The sequence below is a fragment of the Mercenaria mercenaria genome, chromosome 13 (assembly GCF_021730395.1).
Source record: "Mercenaria mercenaria strain notata chromosome 13, MADL_Memer_1, whole genome shotgun sequence".
Classification (NCBI taxonomy): Eukaryota; Metazoa; Mollusca; class Bivalvia; order Venerida; family Veneridae; genus Mercenaria; species Mercenaria mercenaria.
Genome location: NC_069373.1, coordinates 13,643,190 through 13,663,729, shown reverse-complemented (window position 1 = coordinate 13,663,729; position 20,540 = coordinate 13,643,190). Strand labels below are relative to the sequence as shown.

At 35.6% G+C, this 20,540-nt stretch overlaps 1 protein-coding gene and 1 long non-coding RNA gene across 10 annotated transcripts in view; one reads left to right on the top strand and one right to left on the bottom strand.

The window, feature by feature from the left end:
• Window positions 1–20,540, top strand: part of LOC128547828 (uncharacterized) — a 283,211-nt gene that overhangs the window by 48,287 nt on the left and 214,384 nt on the right. The window lies entirely within an intron of this gene.
• Window positions 1–20,540, bottom strand: part of LOC123530509 (pleckstrin homology domain-containing family G member 7-like) — a 234,285-nt gene that overhangs the window by 46,138 nt on the left and 167,607 nt on the right. The window contains exon 1 of one of the 9 annotated variants that reach the window (XM_053521212.1): window positions 7,679–9,006. The exons of the other annotated variants lie outside the window; for them this stretch is intronic. Coding sequence (XP_053377187.1) covers window positions 7,679–7,783 — 105 coding nt within the window. The 5' untranslated portion in view covers window positions 7,784–9,006. Of the gene's footprint in view, window positions 1–7,678; window positions 9,007–20,540 lie in introns of those variants that run through there. 9 annotated transcript variants of the gene reach the window in all.

Sequence of the window (20,540 nt, the reverse complement as noted above, 5' to 3'; positions counted from 1 at the left end):
TCTTGCGCGCGACACGTCGTCTTACTGTGCCACACATTCATTCGTAGTTATTTTAAAATCCATGCATGAATGACAAAGATATGGACCGGACATGCCCATCATTGCACTATCATGAAATATGACCTTTAACGTCTAAGTGTGACCTTGCCTTTTGAGCTACGGACCTTGGTCTTGCGCGCGACACGTCGTCTTACTGTGGTACACATTCATGCCCAATAATTTTAAAATCCATGCATGGATGACAAAGATATGGACCGGACGGCGTCATCAATGCACTATCATGAAATATGACCTTTAACGTCTAAGTGTGACCTTGACCTTTGAGCTACAGACCTGGTCCTGCGCGCGACACGTCGTCTTACTGTGCCACACATTTATGCTTAGTTACTTGAAAATCCATCCATGGATGACAAAGATATGGACCGGACACGCCCATCAATGCACTATCATGAAAAATGACCTTTAACGTCTAAGTGTGACCTTGACCTTTGAGGTACGGACCTGGGTCTTGCGCGCAACACGTCGTCTGACTGTGGTACACATTTATGCCAAGTTATTTGAAAATCCATCCATGGATGACAAAGATATGGACCGGACACGAAAATTGCGGACAGACCGACAGACAGAGGGGGCATAACAAAAAAAAGTGAAAGGAGGCAGAGAACGTCTACAAGAAACATTTAAAGATCCCAACAGTGCAGGTCGATTTATATTGAGCATGTTCTACCAGATATAAACCAGCTTCTTTTCTGTGAACTTAAAAAAACCTTCCTTTTGTACTTAGTATATTTGTGTTCATATCTATTTACAAGTCATCTTTATGAAATTACTACAGTCTTTTGATATGTATGGGAAAACTGTCGTTATGGTTTGTCTGTATTTGTTATAGGGCCTCAGTGAAATTAACACTTCTATTTTTGTGTATGATGAAAACTCTCTGCAAATAAATAATTTGTTACTATCATACTACGCAATATTCGCCATAATACTACAATAACTGCCGAAGTTATACGAGGATAAAATAGGCAGTATTTTGCTTCATACGTACACATACATGATATTCTGGGCAAATATCAGATTCCTTTAATTTGAATGGTAAATCCACTTGGTCGAAAGAGATACAACTTCAGAATTTTCAACAAACTCAGCACATATCAGGGTCCATTCTTGGCAGAAAAAGCGACGCCATCTTGGCTTTTTAAAGACTCGTGAAGACCTAAATAACTTACTTATGTATTATGAATCATTTATTACGCTATAAACTTCGGAAACATGTTTTCGATAAATACCCGCTGTATCATTATGATCCGTATCTATATGTACATTAATACAAATATATTCTATATTTGCGCTTTTTGTCACGTTGACATTCGCGTCCAAACGGACGTGACGTCGTTTCTTTTGTACCTTGTTATTTCTGACGAAGACATAAAGGTCGAATCTAGTAAAGAATGTGTTGTCTTGGTCTTTCTAGCATAAAACTGCTGTTCTTGTCACTTTTCGGTGGTGTTTTAACAGGAGAGAAACCGTGTGTTAACAGAGAGCTATAAACTTCAGTAACTTTTGATCATCACAAGATGTTTAACTGACGAAAACCTGCAGCGGACAATTCCGTTGGTCGAAACATTGGCTTCCAGCAATTTTATAGGAATAACTAGATTTAGAAACGAACGTCTATAAAGTCGCATAGTCCTGACAGGCGGATTGAGTAAAAATTGAAGCCGGTATTGCGTTGACTTAGCCCTGCATAAAACATGAAGCATTTCTTCACCGAACTCTTAGAAGTATTAGAAAATCAACTGATAAAATAATCGTAACCTGACTTTTGGTTCGTACCTTACTGTCTAAGCTGCCATTAAGACAACCAACGGCCGAACAAAAAAGCCAATTATGAAATCAAATTAATAGCATCATATTTTTACAATGTGTGATAATACATGCGAAAGCATGGCCAAATACATTGTCGTAATGTTAATGACTTAACGTTGTATAAAATAGGATATAATTTTCAGATTATAAGATTGATAAATTGTGGAATAGGCTCTGTGATTTTTTGTTCAATAATGGAGTACACATTTACCTTCGACAAAGACTAGACTGGAATAAGGAGAAAGAAATATGGCCGACATTAAACTACTGTTCAAAGTTATTATCATCAGAACTAGCGATAGACAATTTAAACAATTCAAATTGCAGTTTAAAAAATGGCACAAATGTTCCCTCCAAAGTAAGCCAATCACAGAGTTTTCTAAAACGAAACTCTCACAAACACGAACAGGAACGTTTGAAACAGACTTGATCTGCACATATTCATTTTTTATTACACACAAATTAGCTGTTAGAATAAGGATTTTCATTTCAAACAGAAACAGAATATACAAATTATATTGAATTTGATTTCTTAGAAATTATTTCAGTCAAATTGGTATTCGTGTAACATATGCTAATATATTCCGATCTGTACAATTAGTACCTGTCAAATTCGAACTGACAATATTGTATTTTTATACAAATGCATTAAGCTACTGAGAAAAACAAAATTTAGAATGACGGTGAGTTATCAAAAAAAGTTATGTTTGAAGTTATAAAGGATGTCTATATGATAATGCGGCCAATACCATCACAGCATTCCCAGATGTCAAACGACATCATGGTTGGAGTATAAAGTTTTCAGAGATTAATGTATTTAACAGAATAGAATTTCGGTTTATTGACGAAATGAATACTATAATGTTGTAACTATACGAGGATTCTCAGCATGAAAACACCTACAAGGAATCCGGAAGCTGATTAATTTGAAAACTGAGACCAGCAGGCACTGCTTTATGAATACTGTGAATGATCACTTAATGTCCTAACAATTTTGCTGACAGCTTTCATTAGTTATCAGACAAGCAGTAAATGGTCTATATTTCTTCCACAAGGATATGAATTTTAGCATAACTTCATCACGAATATATCACAGGAACACCAGAGGTAGTTATAAGCAATTCAATGTTGTTTTTAAACACGACCTAATGTCAAAACCACTGGCTCAAAACTAACGTGTTCAATATTTCCCTTTGCAGCAGACAGGCTAGATTATTCATTGGTAGTTATATTTAAATGCATGTGTAGAAAAATTTCTGTCAGCATTGGAAATGATTTGAACCGTGCCATGGGAAAACCAGCATAGTGGCTTTGCGACCAGCATGGATCCAGACCAGCCTGCGCATCCGCGCAGTCTGGTCAGGATCCATGCTGTTCGCTTTCAAAGCCCATTGCAATTAGAGAAACTGTTAGCGAACAGCATTGATCCTGACCAGACTGCGCGGATGCGCAGGCTTGTCTGGATCCATGCTGGTCGCAAAGCCACTATGTTGGTTTTCTCATGGCGCGGCTTTTTTCTGTTTTCACATTTCATGTACTGAATATCGCCTAAACACATAAATTCTGCTTGTTCAAATAAACAGCGTAAAACACATCATTAATGATGGGCAAATGCCATAATTCTACAATTAAACAAATGGTTTTCATTGATTTCAAATACGACATGTTAAAGTGAAATCATATCGTCAAATTTATTTTGTTTAAAGCTCGTACTTAATTTGTTCAATGCAATTAGCTAATGTCCTAACGTGTTATTTAAAAAAACACACACACACATCTATATGCGTAGAAAAACACTCGTGAAAGCCGATGAAACTGTGCATAACTGCCATTCAATGGACGTCCTGCCGCCTAATTTGCCTATCTTACATAAAGTAAAATCCCTAAATTTCTCTTCAAAACTAAGTAAACAGTCAGATATATTTCCTTTTTTCTCCTAGTAAACGTTAATTGTAAATGAATTCCAACAAATCTTTTTTGTATGTCTACTGTCTCGATGTTTTCATATCTATTTTTGTTTCCGTATTCAACTTAAATTCATTGAGATACATAAAACTTTACAAAGTCGTTGCCGAAAAATGCATTCAATTTTAGGTAGTGCGACAAGGATTATTGTATGCCCCTCTCATTATTAGGCCTCTGAAACAATATACTTCTTCCAGTAATTGCTTACCGTACCATATTACCCTGAATAGGAATATTGTAGCTGAAGGTGGAATTTAAGTACCAGGAACAATGGCAAAACTCCACATCATAAACTAGGATATACAGTGTACAATGCCAACTCGTAATTCACTTAATGCATCATTTCAAATGTATCTTTACACCATATGTTGCCCATAAAAGCCCCTACACAGAAGATAATTAAATCATTAATTTCATTTTACCATTACTTGGGAAAACTGGCTTCCTTTATTGGATAATGAGATCGCTGGCTATATATTTACACTGACCTATTATTCTAAGAAGAAGCCACTTTTTTATATTGCATGTATAGAGCACTTCTAAGAACAAGTGTAAGGATACATACGCGCTGATACTTTTTGAACGTATTGTGGTCATATACACAAAGTACAACTGAATGGTAGGGCTTATACTACCCGGTAATCTGTTGTTGTTGGACCGGTACTGGCCCAATTTTTTTTACCGCCGGCAAGCATGGATCCGAACCAGCATGTCTTGTCATCAAATATGGAAAAACAACAGACCATTAACCGATTAATTGTTCACATATATTTTTACAAAATGTATGTTTTGTAGCCTGTGTATAACAATAAAAGATATATTTTGTTCTTTTCTGATTTATTTTGTTCTATTTTTGTCATAATGATGTATAGGTGAAATACACCTTATGTAAAAGCCTTCAGCACTATAATATACAATAATAAACATTGGTACCATCGTTCCACAAAGATCTGATTAAGGCATATTCATAACGTTATACTTATCTGATTTATCATAAATAAAGAATGCCAAATCTTTGTATACCAAAGTTATCTCGTTGCAACACTTTGCATAACTAACGTGTTATGTATTAACTTACTATCTGATTCACCTTTTCCGTCTGTGTTTGCTTGATTTCTCTTTGATTAAAGATATCCATTGGCCATCGTTCACTAAAATAGTTTTTCTTTAGGTATTTACCTCAACTTTTAATATCCTTATTAAATATATTTAACTTAGCTAGATATACATTTGTGTATAGATATGATGTGTTTGCAGAGCTACATTTATAATTAAATGCCAGGCAGCAACAGTCGATTGTTGAAAAAAAACTTCCAGTTTTTAGCAGCTGTACACATTTATACTATGTTTAGCTATATGTGCAATCTGACTAAAGTACGCTACGTTTAGAAGATCAAGTACTTTAGTCAGATTGGCTATATGTGTATACAGTGTGTACTGTTTTAAAGCTTATGCATAGTAACTGTTAATACACATAAACGTGTTATTTTATATCTACATAAACTGTATGTAGTAACCGTTCATGTTTTGGGTCTAATTTGCCTTTACAGACAATACAATCTATGTTACATATTATTCGAATAAATTATACGGTTGGTAACAGATTCTTTTTAATTTTCAAAATATCTTCATTTTTGTCTTTATCATAAAAATGATTTACGAAGAGTAAAAGATTTATAACCATCAAACAGCAAATAAAGTCAAGTTACTTTTTCGTGTGTTTTGGAGGGGTGGGGGGGGGGGGGGGGGGGGGCGGGGGGGGGGGGTCCGTAATGGCTAAAAACAAATGGAAAACACCCGAGTATATATTGTTCTTCTTTTACAATGTTAACAAGAAACGCGGCAATGCCACGAAACCAGGTTTTCAACACTTTTCATAAGAATAAACAAGAGTGCCAGAATGTCACAATATACGCCCGTCACAGCAAATTTCTTTACTCTAGCACCTGTATTTGCAGATGTAATTTTAATTTTGTGGTTGTTTAGTAATCATCGTAATTCTTTTGTTTTAATAAGTCCACAAAAAAACTCCTTTCCAGGTAGAGATACCTTAAAATACACCTAAAATTAGAAAGTAACAACTATGTTGTACCACAGAAAAGTGGTCTTGGTTTTTCCCTACGGTCAATTATAAAAAAAGTTACAATATAAGTTATTTATAGTAACAACTCAGGGAAGTTAATCTTAAAAAAAAAAAAAAAAAAAAAAAAAAATACAGAGATTGGTCAAAATACACCTCAAAATTGGATGTAACATGCATGTTGTACTACAGAAAAGTGGTCTCGGTTTTTCCCTACGTCTAGTAATGAAAAGGTTACAATATAAGCTATTTATAGTAACAACAAAGGGAAGTAATTCTAATGAAGGGAACTGCGCAAGACACTTCGTCTCATGATGGTGTATTATTGTGCCAAGTTACATCACAATCCCTCTATGCATGAAGAAGATATGCTCCGGACAAAGTTTTCATTCTTGTATCCTTTGACCTCTAAGTGTGACCTTGACCTTAGACCTAGGGACCTGGTTCTTGCGCATGACACTCCGTCTCATGATGGTGAACAACTGTGCCAACTTTCATCAAAATCCCTCCAGGAATGTAGAAGATATGCTAACCCTAACCCTAACCTAACCCTAACCCTATTTTTAATAACAATGACCTTGACCTTGATCCCAGAAACCGCAAAATCAATCCCAAGCTACAACTTTATATAAGTTTTCTATACACCAAGTTTCATCATGATAGCTCATTCCTAAGTTAAGTTATTGACCGGAAACCCTTTTCTATTTTAAGTAACAGTGACCTTGACCTTGACCCCAGAAACCCCAAAATCAATCCCAGTCTTTGTCTTGATATAAGCTACATACATACCAAGTTTTGTTCAAATATCTTTACCGAAACAAAAGTTATTGACCGGAAACACCAGTTTGACGCCGCCGCCGCCGCCCGCCCGACCGACATCTACCCCAATCTAATAACTCAGGTTTTCGTTGAAAACCTGGTTAAAAACTCGTCTGTTGAAATTTGTTTTGGTCCCTACGGGCTATAATCAAATGTTCCAGATCTGATCAAACAAGAGCTTTCGAGATTTGGCAAATTGGCTGCAGAATGTTTGAAAGAGACTTTTTTCACGATTGATTATTGCTTTGTTGTTGTTTTTTTTTCTGATCCCAAATACTCGTCAAATACACTTGTGCTGCTTTGGGTCATTTGAATTTTTTAATATTTAATTCGAATTCAGGGAAATATTCTTTGAAACTAAAATGCTGTCACTGTAAATGGCATTTCACCCCTCATGCAGTTAAATATCTCTCTGTTCTGAAGCAGGGAAGTATAAAATCAAATGTTCTCTCATTAGAACAATTAAGTCAGGTCTATTTTTCGCTGCAACGTTTGCTGGGAAATACCTTAGAATAATTTGACTTGCAGAATAAAATTAGATTATATATACTTAAGTTAAAAATGGAGAAATGGTACATTTTCTGGAGCATATGAAATAAGTTCTGCATGGTGGCGGAATTTATACATATAATGTAATTTCGAAGTCACTGTACTAAAGGGCGCAATTTCAATATAAACTGTGTGCTCTAAACGTATACAAAATTTGTATAAAAGTTCCATTACGAAAACAGTATGTACGATAAACTTATTTTCATTAAATTATAAAATGTGTTTATTACATTTATCAGGCTACATCATTTTGAAAAATACGACTGGACAAAATGACCGTATATAGACTAAGTATATTAATTCGGAACATATTAAATCTTGAAAAACGAACTAAGAAAAGTATAGTTTCGATATGGAACAGAATAAGTATGTATTAATAACTTTGGTGAACTTTACCTTTCTTTCCTTCATTGTATTGGTAGAATCAAAATACGACTGGTCCACCGTATATCCTCTTTTCAATCTCATTTGCTTTTTTCTGTTTGATCTTGTTAATGACATTATCACTGTATTGCTTGTGAAAAAATAAATCCTAGCTATAGAATCCAAAACAATAAAACTGATTGTTGTACCATATTTCCACCTTTTCCACTTTGTCAATACCACTACCGTTGTCTTTTATGTGTATATATTCTTTATTTATTTTACCACATTAAGCATACATTATAGGCACACACTAAAATTCCTATAACTATCTGCGCATGGCTGCTTCCTGCATAACCATAAAACGGAAATGGAGGCACTCTATAAATTCAAGACACTTTTCAGTTTTATAAAATAGTATTTAATGCATTTGTCTATCAACAGATCAATACATGCTACAATCTTTTTTTTTACAATATACAATTTATTTTGATTTGTACCACAATTAAAGCGATTAAAGGTTTAGCTCTTCTAACATGCTATAGAAACAAATCGGTCTATCAAAAGTCACCGAAATTAAATCGCACAATACACGATTTGTTTTTCATAATTTATTTTAAGTAATTAATATCTGTGCACAAGCATTGTCATGTTAATGTACATACAAACCGCACGTGTCAATTTCTAATACGATTTTATCCATGTCCAATTCATCAGAGAGTTTTTCTATCATGTTAAAACCAAACATTCAGACTATGTATTCTTGTCGGTTTAATTAACTGTGATTCTATCACGATACTCAGTCATTTATAAACACAAAGTATAATTCTTGAATACTGTATACATGTACCTTATTTCTTTTTTTATCTTTCATGAAATCACTGAAATTAATCAACAGAAAGCAATTATTCCATTTATGCTTAATTGAAAACATGAAATGACTAAACATTTCTTCCTCGTGTATTTCTGTCAATGTTCACTGCAGTGTCACAAATGTCCTTTTTATACAGCACACAAAATATCCACTAAGTATTGATACATTGAACGGAAAAGCAATTTTTCATTATTATTTCCAAAAGCTCTTTGGACGGAAATCCAAAAGCCTATTAGCATACTTTTCTGACAACAGAAACTGTATTAGAGGACACTGGCTTACTGAGAACTGTTTTGTATCACATTACAAAATGATCCTCCTATCGTATTTCCATTTCTTGACATTTTCTTACAAAAATCTTTTGTCATTATCCCATTTAACGTTGCTGCTCACTCTTTGTATAATGTTAAGAAATATACTAAAAAGGCAGGTGAATCCATATGATATTGCGGTAGATATGGCTTTATACAAAGTTCAATTCAATCAATATCACAGCAACATGTTTTCATTGAATAAACATAAAACATCTCTTGTTTACTTATATAAAAACAAAGGTTTTGCACGAATGTTGCGCAGTAGCTCAATAAACTTCCATTGTGAGATCTGGCGGCATCTTTGATGCGCATTTCTGTCATGATACATGTTAACAAACAGCGGAGAAAACTCTGGACTGTCTAGTTCAATTAATTTCAATATACACTGTTACAGACTCTCTTGTTGTTTTCATTTTTATTCATATGCCATTATTTTCAATATCGCCCACATGATAAAATAGCAGCGTGTTGGCGAACTTCTGTTTTATAGTTTTATGTAGTAGCCACATAAAATGGAAATAAAGCTACATTGAAAATTAAATTTTATTTTCTGCTTTTCGGAACAAAACTTTCCTAGAGTTGCCTGACAATTTCTATTAGTAAAATGAGCGAATCTGTAATTAATTTCGGTTTGTAGATAATTGGCTGGCTTGTTTTTATATAGTAAACACCGTAAACATACATTTAACTCATATCGGTAAATTGCTAATGTTGCAACATTCTAAAAATTCTTTTTTGCATTAATACCACTGAGATATCAAACACAATTTAGCTTTATTTTTACATTGCTGATTAATTATGTAAGACCACTAGAGAAATACAGAATTGTTATATAGCACGATATACCAAGTAATCGTGACCTTGACCCATACGTAAGATTAATTAACATCATCGTCACATGAAAAGCATGGCGTAAGAGCTGATATCCTTGCACATATTGTCTAAAGAAGATCTCAAAATGTTGAATCTTTCCCAAACCCATTACGGAAAGATTCCTTAGAGGGTATACGTAACGTGACAGGGTGTAATTAAACGCTAGAAAAATTTACCGACCAGATTATGTAGCTACAACACAAGAACAGTTGTAATTAATTCTTCAGCCTATAGCAGTCCTGTTTAGTATCAATATAATTTGTAAACCACACGATGAAAGTGTTGTGTTCCGTTAGAAAATCTTAATTAAACCAAATAAAAACAGCACAGTATGGTGTAAAGAGCGCGCTGTTTTCTTCTTTTTTTTTCAAAATAAAATGTTTATAACATATTGTTTACAAGGTAGTGTGTAAGCACGCGAGACCAATCACTTCAAAATTCTTGAACAAAGTCCTTGCTCTCTTAAAATGTACATTTTATTAAATCATTGCACTATCAAATTGAAATTAAGCTGTAACACTATTATTATTCGCATTTACGTTATGTGAAATTTGAAATATGATCCTCTGGAACAGCCTCCGAGTTTTTTCATCTGAATACGCGTAAAGGCAAAGATGACTAGAGAAATATAGGGTTATATTGCTAAATAGCACGCTATACAGGCCAAGTGTAAACATGGCTTTGACTGTTACTGTTATTGCATGACGCAGCTCTATATACTCAATTAATGTATATATTTTGTAATGTTAAAACACACTGGATGAGGATGTTCTACATTTGAAGTGAATATTCAACTGAAAATATTGCTGAGCTAAGATAATTTGTTTGCAAGTTGTAGCTATTTATTTATTTTGGCTACAAAGATTATGACGTTGACGTCTTGTTTGTGTCATTTGAATGTACAGCTTGCGAAACTTGCTAAAAATGTGTTTTATGGTTCAAGACGCACTGTATTGGTGCCTTTGGATGTTCTCTGTTGCACTTTTGTCAATATTTTACCTGCTTTCTAAATATATAATCCTGCTACCGTAAAATGTGAAAGCTGTACAAACACGAATTTGTAACAAGTAAAATATCCCACACGGTAAAGTTAGATTCATCGAGGTTTCACACGAGTAAAATTATGTTTACATAACGCAAAGGTGTCCTTTATTCAAAATTATAATATGCATGTTTCCGTTAAAACACGCTTACGCTAAACTGACGTCACGTTGACGGGCGATCGCGTCAATGCTTCTGTTGCGATTTAATCTTCTGTTTTAGATAAAGGGCATATTTGAATCGAAATAATGTACTGTAACAGTGATATCGTGTAAAGTATTATTATATTCAATATAATTATTGTCTTTCGTATGAATGTTTGTTTTTGCATAGACTTTATGCGTCTATCTACAGTAAAATATATAGTAACAAGAGGGTCATGATGACCCTGGATCGCTCACCTGAGTAATATGAGCTACATGTTTCAAATGTCAAACTGATGATAAAATATTAAGAAAGTCAGTAGGTCACATTCATGGTCAATGAAATTCAGTTTTACGATTTGTGTGCAAAACTGTGTACGTCATCAAAATTTCAAGGCTGTATCTTAAAAAACAAGAAAGTAGGTCAGTAGGTCAAGGTTACAGTCAAGTGACATCATATTACTTGGGGTCATCAGGTAGTTATAATTAAACTGTCTTGGAAATAGGATCAGATGATTTTTTAAGTATTTTTCCTACATAACTCACATAATAACTAAGTGACCCCAGGGCGGGGCCTCTTTTAACCCCAGGGGCATAATTTTAACAATTTTGGTAGAGGACTACTAGACAATGCGTCATACCAAATATCAAAAGCCTAGGTCGTATGGTTTCAGACAAGAAGATGTTTAAAGCTTTTTCCTATATAAGTCTATGTAAAACTTGTACCCCCGGGGCAGGGGCCATATTTGACCCTAGGGGCATAATTTGAACAATCTTTGTAGAGGACCACTAGATGATGCTACATACCAAATATCAAAGCCCTAGGCCATGTGGTTTTGTAGAAGAAGATTTTCAAAGTTTTCCCTATATAAATCTATATAAACTATGTGACCCCCGGGGCGGGGCCATACTTGACCCTAGGGGGATAATTTGAACAATCTTGGTAGAGGAGGACCACTAGATGATGCTACATACCAAATATCAAAGCCCTAGGCCATGTGGTTTTGAACAAAAGGATTTACAAAGTTTTCCCTATATAAGTCTTTATAAACTATGTGACCCCCGGGGCGGGGCCATATTTAACCCTTGGTGAATAATTTGAACAATTTTGGTAGAGGACCACTAGATGATGCTACACCCCAGATATCAAAGCCCTAGGCCCTGTGGTTTTAGACAAGAATATTTTTAAAGTTTTTCCTTTCGGTTGACATGGCAACCAGAGTTCTAAATAAAATTCAATTCTTTGAATAATTTTAAAAGGGAGCCACCCAAGGATCATTCTTGTGAAGTCTGGTGTAATTCTGCCCAGTGGTTTTCAAGAAGAAGATTTTTTTTAGAAATTGTTGACGCACGACGACGACGACGGACATCAAGTGGTCATAATAGCTCACCTTGTCACTTCGTGACAGGTGAGCTAAAAACGGATAACTTGTTGAAGGTACTTCTTTTTGATCGGGAATAAGCCTTTATGACAATTGCAAATGGGTTGATAATCTATATTTGTTTAGCTATTGTTTTATAATATTTACTTCAACTATCTAGCTTAAGAACAAAATTGTCTTTTTAAAGCGTTTTGAAACTGCGTATATGTATTTTTTTATTCTCGGCAAGACTCGATCGTTCTCGTATATTTCCGTTATTCTTCCCTGACGGCAAAGACTGATGACTTCTCGACCGGTAAGCTGCAGAAATTTTCGGGTTTTTGAAATGAAATTAGCGGAAGCTCAATAATCAGTTAAATGCTTATTTTAAAACCACTTGAGGGTCGAAATTCTAATTTTCAAAAAGAAGACTTCAAGTTACCATTTGCTTTTGAGTTAATTCGAAGACCCAAAGTCAAATTTTTAGTGTTACATTCGAGCCAGCATTGAACTTCGAGCCCGGCCGAAAATCGAAATTTTAAAGAAACTTAAAAAGCTTAAACTTTATTTCGAGCCTGTTACAAGATCGCAGTTTCAGAATTCCAAAAAGCTGAATTTCAAGGCCCGCATAAATTTTGTTAGACAATTACAAGAATTAAATTAAAATTTTCAAAAGTATAGCCATCAAATTGTCAATGAATTTCGAGCTAACTCGGCAATTAAAATAAATTGTAAGAAAAACATCGAATTTTGATGTGCAGTTGAAATAAGGAATAGTTGAAGATCGAAAGTCAAATTTTCACATTGTTGAATTTCGACTAGGCATGAATTTTGAGTCTTTTTTATCAGTTAATATGCCAGAGAGAGTTTTGACTTACTTGACAGTCTAATGACGACAAAAACGCATGTAGTTTCAAAATTAAATATCATGTAGTTATCAAAAAATGTGGACACTAACTAATATTTTAACAACGAAAGACTAATTTTGTAAGTATAAAAGCGTCATAATTCTGACAAAATGCAGGAGAGACATACGGTCCTTGGTCCTCTTACTCAACAAAGTGTAAATCTAAAGCTCCTAAAGCATTATCGAAATAAAAGAAACTCAACCCAACGACGAAATTAATTTAAAAATCAGCTGAGCTAAAACGCTATGACCTCCGTATCAGAAAGTTTTAGCATCCATAATTTGGTGGCTTTCCGTGGTTCTCTTCTCCTTCTTCTTGTGCAAAAAATGTAATGGCCAATGATTCAACAAAAATTCACAATTAAAGTTGTTTTATATGAAATGCAATGGAATTTTGGAGAATTATGTCTTCCGCCACACAGTGGTGTGGGAGACATATTGATGTACTCCAGTCATTTCTCATCCGATCTTAGTCAAACTTGAATAAAATGTGTCTGACCTCGGCCAGGTTTGATAACTAGCCAAATCGGCCCAGGCACTTCGGAATTATGGCACTTGAATTACCGAAAATCGGTCTTTTTACTCTTGTGTGCATTTAAGTTGAAGATTTCTCCTCCGATCTTAACCAAACTTTAACAAAATGTGTTTAACCATAAGTCCTCGGCCAAGATCGATAACTAGCCAAATCGGCCCATGCACTTCGGAATTATGGCCCTTGAATTACCGAAAATCGGCCTTTTTGCTCTTGTCCGCGCTCTAAGTCAAACAGTTTTCATCCGATCTTCACCAAACTTGAACCAAATGTTTTTGACCATAACTCCTCGGCAAAGTTCACTGAGTAGCCAAACCGCCCGAGGCACTTCAGATTAATGGCCCTTGAATTACCCAAAATCAGCCAGGTATATTTGTAGTGAGTAAACAGTGTATAAAGACTGACTTATTATTTAGATGATTAAGCAGTTGTGGAAGACATGCGCTTTTCTCAAAAGAAGCTCTAGTTTGAATTTGATTTTCTTAATTGCGACGTTTAAACATTTATTTTATGCCTCATGAGCTGAAATGAAATGAAATGAAAACTGTTTCAGTATAATGGAGTTCTGTTAATGATTTGACCTAAAGAGTTCCCTTGGGTGCGTAAATGAAGAAACTATTTCGATTTCAGATAATGAAACTACATGGCCTTGGGAATGTTTTGCAACATAGAAATAATTGATTTCCCAATGTAAAACAGTTTTGCATCAACTATATAAACTAATGCATATACAAATACAAGTTGTCTTGAAGATTCTAATTTGATCTTCTCTGAGAGGCATTATTAGAATGTTTAATTTGCATCAATTTCTTAAATTTCCATGTTCCAAGACTACCGTAGCAATTTAATATGCATTAATCCTACTTTTTTTTAAATATAATAATAAAATACAATAGTCCTGCGGTGAATGGAGTCATTTGACAGTTGTATAATTATGACGTATACCACAAGCCAATGTCACGGTCACTTCCTTCAACTCACGTTAACATAAATAGTATCAGTATATTTCCTTCAAGATTTATATCCTTTACATCTTCGGACCTAACTGTTGTCATAATTATAATATATGAAATAGGTAGTCGGCACACATCTAATGTTCGCAATATTTCTACAGGCGTTTGAGATCACACAATTGATTATACCATACAGCATCGAAACACTAAAATTGAGCCGCACCATGAGAAAACCAACATAGCGCATTTGCGACAAGCATGGATCCAGACCAGCCTGCGCATCCGCGCAGTCTGGTCAGGATCCATGCTGTTCGCTTTCAAATCCTATTGCAGTTGAGAAACTGTTACCGGACAGCATGGATCCTGACCAGACTGCGCGGATACGCAGACGTGTCTGGATCCATGCTGGTCGCAAATGCACTACGTTGGTTTTCTCATGGTGCGGCTCAATTTTAGTGTTTCGATGCTACGTTGGTTTTCTCATGGTGCGGCTCAATGATGATTCTATATTGGTATCATCTACGTAAGAGAAGCATGTCAGTGTCAGGTTACCTTAATGTATCTATATTTCCTAGTCTAAGAATACAAAAATAGTTTATATACGGCGAATGATTTTCCAAATAGTATTATAAACGTCAAGACGTATGCCAGTAAATCAAACACAGAAGAACAAAACATAAAATAATATGCACCAGATCTCGGCACGTTATGGTTATTCTCCTGTCTTTTACTAGAAAGAAAGAAATAAATTGCATATTAATAATACAAATGATTTCCTTCTATGAAACAAAATATCGACATTGTATACCAACTGACAAGAAACATAATTATTGGAAAAAAAGAATTCAAATTCTAGAGGTCAAAATTGTCCACAAATATGTATACGTCAGGTCATGTGCATTTTACCTGACGGTGTCTATGCGCGTGTTCTGAAGCGGCGTCAGAACTTTTACTATTCATACAACCAATACAGTCAAACCTGTCTATAAAGAACCACCTTGGGAGAGCCAAAAGGTGGTCTTTATTGGGAGGTGGTCTTTATTCACAGGTTGAAACACACTGTAAATGTTAAAATCGGAAACAGCATATGTGGTCTTTAGAGCCAGCTGGTCTCTGTTCAGGGGTGGTCTTAAGAGCCAGTTGGTCTCTGTTCAGAGGTGGTCTTTAGAGCCAGTTGGTCTCTGTTCAGAGGTGGTCTTTAGAGCCAGCTGGTCTCTGTTCAGGGGTGGCCTTTAGAGCCAGTTGGTCTCTGTTCAGAGGTTGTCTTTAGAGCCAGTTGGTCTCTGTTCAGAGGTGGTTATTAGAGTCAGTTGGTCTCTGTTCAGAGGTGGTCTTTAGAAGGTTAGACTGTATATGGACGATTTCGTAGTTAGAGAAATGTTTACCTTCCTTAAACCGTTGTGAATATGAAAAAAAAATGATACTACTAATATAAGATATAAACCATGGAATTTCGGTTCGCGTGAAGACCTTCGGAGAAGTCGCGTTTTCAAATAAAAGACAAAAGATGTGAAAAGTCACTTTCTTTTCTCATTATCCTTTTCTTGTTTAACGTTTTGTTGAGTCATATGTCATTATTTTCAATATTTGCTGATAATAAGAAATAGATTTTGAAATTTCTTCAATCGCTTGTACCTGTAACTCTCTGGCAATTCAATTTATCATTTTAAGTTTTCTGAACGATAAAAACTGTTTTCAAATAACAGATTATATATGTTTTAAGCGGTGTTTCTATTAAAATTGGAGGCCTTTAAAGTTTTGAATCATGTCATCCTGAAACAAGAGCTGTCGGATGACAGCGCGCTCGACTATTCGAAGAATTGATTGAAGAATGGGGTCAAAATATTTCCATAGATTTTCAGACTAAACAAAAAAATGAATTAAGAAAAAAATGCTCCTGTATTTGTGGATTTCGATTAGTCTTGCACTAAATGGCAAAGTGTGACCATGATGGCAAATATGTTAAGTTATATGTTAGGAAAAACATGGACTTATATGAAAAATTTAACGAATTTCCAAGTCCAAAAAGGGCCATAATTCAGTCAAAATAGTTGACAGAGTTATGTACTCTTGCCTACAGATGGAAATCATGTTGATAAACTAGTGTTAAAAGTTTCAAAGCCACAGTTCAAATAGTTTTGACAAAACGCTGACTTGTAAGAAAAACTGAACAAATTTCAAAGTCCAAAAAGGGCCATAATTCAGTCAAAATAGTTGTCAGAGTTATGTACTCTTGCCTACAGATGGAAATCATAATGATAAACGAGTGTTTAAAGTTTTAAAGCCATATGTCAAATAGTCTTGACAAAACATGGACATACACAAAACAGAACCAATTTCCAAGTTCAAAAAGGGCAATAATTCAGCCAAAAAAGACGAGAGAGTTACGTACTCTTGCCTATTGATAGAGACTATTATACTGAACAAGATATAAAAGTTTCAAAGCCATATGTCAAACACTTTACACAAAATACAAACTGGTACAAAAAACTTAACCAAGATTTCTAAGTCAAAAGGGGCCATAATTCAGTCAAAATGCTTGATGGAGTTATGTACTCTTGCCTACAACTGGACATTGTGATGGTAAACAAGTGTTGAAAGTTTCAAAGCTTTATCTCAAAAGACTTTGTCAAAATGTGGACTGGTACAAAAAACTTAACCAAGATTTCTAAGTCAAAAAGGGGCAATAATTCAACAAAAATGCTTGATGGAGTTATGTACTCTTGCCTACAACTGGACATGGTGATGGTAAACAAGTGTTGAAAGTTTCAAAGCTTTATCTCAAAAGACTTTGTCAAAACATGAACTGGTACGAAAAACTTAACCAAGATTTCTAAGTCAAAAGGGGCCATAATTCAGTCAAAATGCTTGACAGAGTTATGTACTCTTGCCTTTAACTGGACATGGTGATGGTAAACTAGTGTTGAAAGTTTCAAAGCTTTATCTCAAAAGACTTTGTCAAAATGTGGACTGGTACGAAAAACTTAACCAGGGTGTGACGCCGACGCCGACGCCGACGCCGTGGTGAGTAGGATAGCTCTACTTATTCTTCGAATAGTCGAGCTAAAAATGTTCTCCCATAAAAGACGTTTCCAAAAAAATACTAACTTGCTCCTCATTTCGGTGTTTTAGTCCGCTTCGTTAACCATAAATAAAACAAGAATTTTAACGAAAAGAATGTGGAAGTAAATATCAACCATAAATGGATAGGTTTTTATTATGTGAAAATATAGCTGATGTTATCAATTATTGCTGAAACGTTAAATATTCTAGGCCATACCTAGCGGGGAAAATATACATTTGTCCGAGCACGCGCCGGGGATAGATATTCCTGTCTTTCCCTGGGAAAAACCTTGTCTAAAAAAGCGAGCAATAAGATGACGTCACATAGTACTAGCACTATTGTGACGTCATAAACTATATAAATAATGTCAGGAAATACCCAGATCTATTGTCTTCACAATCTATTTTGAATGTGATAGGCAAGAAAAATGATCTAACATGTCTGCCTGTGTAAGACTACTGTTCTCCCAACTCTCGGAACAGCTTGGATAAAAAACCTCACTAACGCTCGGTTTTCCATTCCACACTGTCCCCCGTGTAGGGAAAACCGCGTCTTACACAGGCAGGCATGTAAGATCCTATATTCTTGCCTACCTAGCGGGGAAAGTATACATTTGTCGAAGCACGCCCCAGGAATATATTCCTGTCTTTCTCTAGGGAAAAACCTTGTCTAAAATAGCGTGCACTCCGGTGACATCACATAGTACTGGCACTATTATGACGTCATAAACTATATAAATAATGCCAGAAAAGAACCAAATCTATTCGTCATCTATTTTGTAGGTGATATGCAAGAAAAATGATCTAACATGCCTGTCTGTGTAAGACACTTATTTTCCCTACCTTCGGGACAGCTTGGATAAAAAACCTCGCTAACGCTCGGTTTTTCATTCCACACTGTCCCTCGGATAGGGAAAACCTGTCTTACATAGGCAGGCATGTAAGATCCTTATAAAGATCCAATTACTGATTAAACCACGTGACTACAAAAGATGGCATGACATTAACATACAGCAAATACAAAACATTTCCCGACTAAAGTGTTTGATCATTTCAATGTAGTGACTTCATAAAATTCTTAATGGCTTTAATTAAGCAAATATCACATGTCCAATAAAGTCTGTGAAGTTGGCGAGAAGTTCGACATTCGACATTGAACATTCTATCTCAGAACGACATTGGACATTTGAAGCGTGAAGTTGGCAATAAGTTAAACTTTCGACATTGAACATTCGATCTCAAAACGACATTGGACATTTGATACCAGAACGACATTGGACATTCGATTTCAGAACGACATTCGACATTCGATTTCAGAACGACATTCGACATTCGATACCAGAACGACATTGGACATTCGATTTCAGAACGACATTGGACATTCGATACCAGAACGACATTGGACATTCGATTTCAGAGCAACATTGGACATTCGATTTCAGAACGACATTTGATATTCGATTTCAGAACGACATTCGACATTCGCATCTAGAACGACATTCGACATTCGATTTCAGAACGACATTGGACATTCACATCTAGAACGACATTGAACATTCGATTTCAGAACGACATTCGACATTCGATACCAGATCGACATTGAGTATTCGATTTCAAAACGACATTCGATACCAGATCGACATTAGACATTCGATTTCAGAACGACATTCGACATTCGATACCAGAACGACATTGGACATTCGATTTCAGAACGACATTCGACATTCGATACCAGATCGACATTGGACATTCGGTTTCAGAACGACATTCGACATTCGATACCAGATCGACATTGGACATTCGGTTTCAGAACGACATTCGACATTCGATACCAGAACGACATTGGACATTCGATTTCAGAACAACATTAGACATACGAACCCAGAACGACATTGGACATTCGAATCCAAAACGACATTATTAGTGTCAGTTGGCACCAATTCCTGAAAGTCTGTGAGTGCTCCTGAAAGTGTCACAGACTGTTTAAAATGATTTAAAAAGAAACAGAAACTACTTGGTTAGTGTTATCACTCCTGGCACCAGTTCTTAAAAGTCAACGGGTCCTCGTAATGTGTCGAAGACCGTTCTGAATGGTTTGAAAGGACACGTGGATTGCTGGGTCGGTGTTTTCTACCTTGGTACCGATTCCTGAAAGTTTGCGAGTGCTCCTGAAAGTGTCGCAGACCATTCTAAATGATTGAAAAAGAATCATGGACTATTGTGACGATTTTTTCTCCCTTGGAACCGTTTCCTGAAAGTCTGCGAGTCCTCCTGAAAGTGTCGAAGACCATTCTAAATTATTGAAAAAGAAACAGGGACTATTGTGAAAATGTTTTCTTCATTGGCACCGTTTCCTTAAAGTCTGCGAGTCCTCCTGAAAATGTCACAGACCGTTCTTAATGGGTTGAAATGATAGTTCTTGTGAACTTTCAAAAGAAACAAGAACTATCATTTCAACCCATTAAGAACGGTCTGTGACATTTTCAGGAGGACTCGCAGACTTTCAAGAACCAGTACCAAGAGAGATAACACTAACCAAGTAGTTCTTGTTTCTTTTTTAATCATTAAAAATGGTCTGCGACACTTTCAGGAACACTCGCAGACTTTCAAGAATAGATGCCAAGTGAGAAAACACCGTCCCATTAGCCTCTGTATCAATTCAACCGATTATAAACGGTCTGTGACACTTTCAGGAGGACTCTCAGACTTTCAGGAAACGGTTCCAAGGGAGCAAATATCGTCACAATAGCCCATGATTCTTTTTCAATCATTTAGAATGGTCTGATCGAGACACTTTCAGGAGCACTCGCAGACTTTAAGGAAACGGTTCCAAG